Raw genomic sequence first — 6759 nt, 5'->3', positions numbered from 1 at the left:
ATATATATATATATATATATATGTTCTGTACCTGTCGTCATGAGCAGCAATTCTTGCTCCTAAAACCATCCTTGCTGGGGTTAAAGACAATATTCCAACATCCTGGAGCTGCGTTAAGAAATCCTGTTCTGTTAAAACATAAACCAACTGTTCTTAAAAACAAAACCTTTCTTCTAGGCTGTTTATAGATTTGATAATTAGTCTGAGATACAATTAGCAGAGAAGATGGGCTATTTTTGCACCTATTAATCTACAAAAATTATATCTTCATAGCTGCAGATCTGCTAGTATTGTAAAACTGGGGAGGAAGAGGTTGAAACTAGAAGTTATAGAGCAAACAAAACCTGAACCAAACAAAGGCCCTCACTTATGGCACATCAGTTTCCCTAAACAGCATCACTGTATATGGAAACTCCATTACTCACGCTGAGCAGCCAGACTGCTTGTGCTTCATGTTTTATGAGTATTTCTTCTCCATTCGCTCTTCACAGAAGGATCCAAGGAAGTAGTTACAGTGTAGTTTAAAGAAAACATTAGGAAACTATTCCCTCACCTGTAATGGAAGGATCACGTCTTGTTCTCCACTGCGGAACGAATACAGTAATGTTTCTGTGGCCACGTTTCCAAAAGTAGTCAACAGCTATTGCAATTCCTCGACAGGAGAAGAATTTCCTTAGACCATGACTGGGGGTGAAAGAAAGAGAAGGGAGAGTAAATTAGGTAGAGTTTTACTACTACAAATACAAAGAAAACAAAACAAAACTTTGCAAAGTGAAGGTGAAAGTGACACACACAGCCTCACCTCACCAAAATAAAAGGTAGATGGAAGTTAGAGATGAGGAATCTCATAAAGAAATCTTCCGCAAAATAAAATAGAAACACTGCTTTACAGCTTTATAGTTTTGCCTCCTTTTCAGTTTTGTGGGCACAATAAGTAATCAGAAGCAGCTTTAGCTTTAAAAACAGGCCGATAGTGATATATTCCAATATCTATTGATTATAGATTAAAATTATCATAATCCAATATTGCAGTAGTTCCAAATACAGTCCCACTACAAAACAGAACACCTTTGGTTTGACTGGCTCCCAAGGATTACATCTGAGAAGTTCTCTGATCATCTATCATACTAGGGCTGCCTCTCGCTATTTTAGTGGTAATCTTCCCCACCCCCAACTAAAACCAGAAGATGTTCATAACCCTTTTGTTCAACTCAGTGAAGTGACTTTCCAGTAACTGCCTAATATGAGTGAATGAGATTGGAGTTGATGACCTTGTGACGTCCCTAATCTGAATTATCCCAGCAATCCTATACGCCCATTTAACACATGGCACAAAGAATCTGGAATTCCATCATTGAGGAGAATGATGGAAGAAGAATCTTAAAGTAAAGCACAGAAGACAGATTCAAAAATACCTCTAGAACAAATTCCTACAAAACACCTATTAGCACTTTACATAAGCCTAAATGTAGTTTCCATTCAGAAACTCCCTCCCATCCCCCCCCCTCACATTTTCATAGATTAGAGGCTACACTTAGACAAAACAAAGATATACTTAGAAAAGACCTGTTGATTCAGAACTGATGGGACAAACAGGCAAAGCATTTCTTACAAAGCAGCACATAATCTGTGTTTTGAGTTAGATCTTAAGTCACTACAAAATGCTTCTCCTAAGTTAGCAAGAGGTATTCATATTTTGAACCAGATTCCTCATTAATGTGCAATTGTATAATATAAGCCTAATAATAAACCTTATCAGTTTTGAATGGAATATTCTTCAAACCCTTAGTTTAACCTAGCAGGAAAACTTCCTAACAGAGAGTTCTTTAAAACATCTCCATGAAAATATTTCACAATGAAACTCAGCCTTTAGTAGCATTTATGTATCCTTTTCCAATTTTGTAAATTAATTTTAAAATAAATGTATCAAAATACAAATCTAGTAAGATTCTCTGAATTTGGAGAAGAATATTTTATGTAGAAGGGCAAAAAATTAAGCTGCATCTGAAATATAAAAGGAGAAAATTTGACTTATTAACAGAGGTTTTGGAGAAAAAAATTCCGATGCTACACTTGACCTAATAAAATTAAGTATTCCTGATGTCAAGAGCAGTCACATAAAGGAATGCAATTGTCACAGAAGAGTTACTACTCCTAAACCTTCTAGGTCAAACTTAAAACACAGTCATCATCCCCCTGCTTTAAGTTAGGTAACCTATTCAATAACTGGAAAACTCTGTTAAATACTTCCACTGTATTAATGGCTCTCAGTTTGGCTTCAGTAGATGCAGAGCCTAAATCTTCTTGTTGAAAATTATGCCTTCTCTACTTGTCCATTCTTCTGTTTTAGAGCTAAACAGAAGTTTAGAGTTTTTAGTGCTAAACTACAAAGAACACTCTGATTTTTAAAAATGTTTTGAAACCTAGAACAGCAGCTCTTGATTTGTCCTGTATGATCACAAACTCCAGCTCTGTAACAACATAAAAAACCATGAAAATAGAAGCATTATATTTATCAAACAGGTGTAGAATTACGGTAAGCTATAATAGGAAAAAATATTGCTGCTAGAAAAACAGAAATATGAAATGCTTTATTTGAGCTAGGTGAACATCTGAAGGGTAACAAACTACCACAGCAAGGTGGTCTTTTCCACACATTCATCTCAAAGACTGTATCCAAAGACTGTATGTTCCCAGCTGCCACTGTAAACTCTGGTTTTAGCTGTCTCAGTACTTTAAGGTACTTAAGTTAAACAAAAGGTGATCATAAGCAGCACAAAACAGCAAACAGCTGTTTGCTTTCTGAGGTGTGTAGCATTTTCCCTTTGATTTTGTAACTAAGTTAAGGAACTAAGTAACTAAGGAAAGTACATACCATTATTTACAAACAAGCATCCTACAGAATTCATGGGATCATTGGTAATACTCTGGCCTATTCTTTGAAAATATCCTAGCCAAGAATTAGTTACAACTAAATACAAGATAATATAGCTGATATGAGGCTCTTCAAGATTTCCAATCTCCAAGATTAAAAGCCATATTTCAAAATAGTTTAAGTGTTTCAGAAACACTTAAATAGCTTTATCTTTTTCCATGTTCTCTAGGGATACAGATGACGTTTCACAGAATTACTATTGTTTTGCCTAAAGTACTTCATTTTGGTTCTGGCAGCATGCTTTCACAATGAAAACTGATTTCTGCACTTAGAAGAGGCTGTATGTACATGCTGTACATGTTCAGCAGAGGAACTCTGCATGCAACAAAAGAAACCTTAAATAGGGAGTTCTCATAGTTAAGTTTACTCTGACTTATTGTTACATCAGGAGAACAGTCAGTCACTTTGTTCATGGAAAACACCACTTCCTTATTAAGAAGAAATATTGCATTTGTCATTGGTCACTTTCATATTCCAAAACAACAAAAAAGGCCCATAGCAAAAAACGACAAAACCTTTTGACATGCACGCTTGCCAAAATTACTCAGTATAAAAAAAAACCCCACAAATCCAAGTCTCTTCCTGACTAGAGAACAACAATCAATTCAAGGATAGTTTCAATGAGACAAATGTTAAAATGAACCAAATGAAGCACAAAATTTTAAGGATCTATAGGTTCTAACTGTTTTTTGTTATTCCTGCTAAACAAACTTAAAATTGTAATTGGCAATGCCCTCCGAAGTTGTGTAAAATAGAAAGTATAGAAAAAATATAATTAGAAGGTATTTACAATAATGGGAAATCCCTGCACCACAGTCAAGGAAAGGGATCTTAACTGTATCCATTTTATAGCATTTGTTTGCACGCTGCCTCGTCAGCCAGTCTGTTAGAATTATCCAACCACCCCACAGTTATCTCCTATTGTCCGCATACGTTCTTTCAGGTATCACAAGGAACAGGAGATGAGCTATGTGCACACATACACACAGTTCCCAGTTCTGCCAGTTTTATGGGAGGGGAATCGAATATTTTTGTGACGTGCCTACATTTGCAAAAACTAACAGGACTCAAGCGCTAACGTGTAACATTGTAACATTGTTAAAGGATAAATCATCACTACTGTGTAAGAATCCCCACTTTAAAATTACAAGAACCTAAGAGCAAAAATAAAAAACTAAAACACTTTACTCTTAAGTTGATAGTAACTCAACTTCCTTGTTAGGTGCATGCAAAGCACATGAAGTTTCATGCGTAAAATTGCTTCTAACAGAGCAGAGCTCACCGAAATTACTTCTGACTGAGGTGTTACGTTGAGCTGAAGCACTGACGATTTGAAGTAAGTTGCTCTGAAATGGCACAAATCTAGAAGAATTGTTTCATGATAAAACATCCCACAACCACACTGTTCTACCTGGATTTGTGTACTGAGGGAGGTGTCATATAGTGCACCTGCTAAAAACTTCTGAAATTTCCTTCTAAGCACACTACCTCAATGGAAAATAACAACTCCAAAAAAGTCAGTCATGAAAATGAATGCTGTCACTAAACAGAGAATAAAAACTATCAAAATTGTTATGCATTGAAAATTAAAATGGCTCCTGCCAATCTCATGTAATTTTTCATTATCAAGCCTTACCATCACTTACCAATGCAGCCATTACCAGTAGCTAAAAAAACCTCACTGCATACATGGACTGTGGGTCATCAAAAAGCTAGCTAGCAAAAAACTTTAAACAAGTTATGTTCAGTAACTTTTAATCCTTATCTTATCTGAAAGTTCACTGAACTTTTAAAGAGATAGCCAAAAAGAACAATACTTACGAAATTGCAACATTGCTTCCATCAATAATGATATGTTTTAAATACGGTTTCCCAGGTTCATTTTTTAACTCCAGTTTGTATGGCTTCTTCAGAGATTCCAAAAATCTTTGAACTCCAGTAACTGAAGGATCAGGATGACGTCTGTGTGGTCCCACTGTCTCTCTGTCAGGATTTGAATGATGTATTTGTGAAGAGAATACCTGGTCTGGGACGGGATTTTCAGAATTTGAGGTTTGGGAAAGGCGTTGGTTGAGAGCTCTCACTTGAGAAGAGCTGCAGTGTCCTAACTGGTCCTCAAAACCAGGATGACTATTCTGCACAGGTGAGGGCCCTGCAGATTTTTGCTGAACTGCAGTTTTAGTCTTACTTGAGATATGCTGCATATCTGAGCTCCCTCTGGCTACAAAGTCAACATCTTTTAGAGCTCCAGCTTGCGTAGTGCTGAAAGTTACACCACCATCAGTTTCTATATCACTTGACCTTGAACTGTGATTCTTACCAGGGAAGTAAATGTCTCTTTGTTTATGGCACATAGCTGTATTTTTACTGGAAGGAGAAGTAGGTTTGCATACCAACGTATGCACTTTATTTTCTGCATCAACTTGCAAGATTGGTGAATCTCTAATTTTGTGATACTCGGTTTTTGTCTCCTTTGAGGTATGACTGGATTTAAGTGGGCTTTTATTGCTAGAAATGCCTTTGTCTTCTAGCTTTTGTGAATTATTTGCATTACTTCCTAAAGAAGGATTGACTGTTCTAGGCTTTTGAGATGATTGTTCGTGTTGTCTTTGAAATTTTAAATGTTCCTTTTCAATTTCTTCGAGCAATGTTAATGGTTCCACAGATTGTCCTAGGATACCAATAACTTTTTCTACAATATTTTGTGAATAACCCATTGTTCTGAAAAAGTTCACAAGAATCTTATATTCCATTTCCTCACTGATATAATCACCTTCTTTGAAGCAGTAACTGGGATCACTTGATTCACTGCAGCTATCCGAGATCAGATCAATAACTGCATCGCTGTCTGAAGGAGATTTCACTGCCTGATCATTTTCCAAGGAGAACTGCTTTTTAGGGAGCCTTTCCTCATCATCAGAGGATCTTCTTTTACATGACTGCCTTTCTTTAGACCCCAGTGCCTCAAACGGAGGCACAACATTTATGGGAACAAAACTTGTTTCAGGAGCATCAGAAAACACAGTATCCATTTGCTTAGTAAGCTCAGTTATAGGTGTTCCAGCATTGTTTCTTGCTTCCTCACCACCGGCTCTTCCATCTCTGTTTGTAGCAACTACTTGAGAGGCTTTGTTCTGTGAAAGCTCTGTCAGGCTTTCAGAACCTGTAAGATCTATGATATTGCTCTCCACTTCACAACATTCAGTTTGTATGAGAGCTAGAAGTTCTCTTTTCAGAGAGCTAGGCAAAATCAGCAAATCCATTGTATATTTATCTGCATGTGCTTCCACAAATTGTCTGAACTGCTTTTTAATCTCCGATTCATTGTCACTTAAGTTTTCATTATTCTCAAAAAGCTTCACAAACTGCTGAACGTGACTTTGAGCCATAACGACAGCTTCTGCACCGCCCTTAACACTGAGCAATCCTATTTCCAGCACTGTGATATCAGCACAGGTATCCTGGATAAGGCTGTTGAGAAACAGACTCTGTGCACCAACAAAGATACAGTGCATGTCCTTCGGGTAGTACTCCTTTTCTTCTAGTTCAGGTTCACAGAGTCCCTTAATGTACTCCTAGAAGGAGAAAGAGACAGCAGAATGAATATCTGTGAAAAAGCTAATACATAAACTCAGTTTTGGTTAGGTCAGTAATGGACAAGTACATCAGAAAATCAGCTTAGTATAAGAAATGTGAGAAAGTAAATACTGCCAGTATAGAGTATATATAAAGACTGCCAGGATAATAGAGATAAACATTTATAAAATCTGAAATTATTTGAAACAGATCTCACAGAAGGTTAACTTCCTTCTATATATTATTAT

The 6759-nt window shown here is 36.6% G+C and overlaps 1 protein-coding gene across 1 annotated transcript; it reads right to left on the bottom strand.

Annotated features, from left to right (window-relative positions):
* Positions 1-31: 31 nt before the first annotated feature.
* On the bottom strand, positions 32-6542 carry LOC104488157 (NEDD4-binding protein 1-like; the record flags this gene model as incomplete). Its single annotated transcript, XM_010144966.1, is given in 3 exon segments — positions 32-128; positions 554-684; positions 4757-6542. Coding segments are annotated over 3 exon segments (2014 nt in total), but the record flags the coding sequence as incomplete, so codon positions are not given.
* Positions 6543-6759: the final 217 nt, after the last annotated feature.

The sequence above is a fragment of the Buceros rhinoceros genome, unplaced genomic scaffold (assembly GCF_000710305.1).
Source record: "Buceros rhinoceros silvestris isolate BGI_N320 unplaced genomic scaffold, ASM71030v1 scaffold12571, whole genome shotgun sequence".
NCBI lineage: Eukaryota > Metazoa > Chordata > Aves > Bucerotiformes > Bucerotidae > Buceros > Buceros rhinoceros.
Note: the sequence above shows the minus strand (reverse complement) of the source record. Positions and strands in the feature narration are given on the sequence as shown.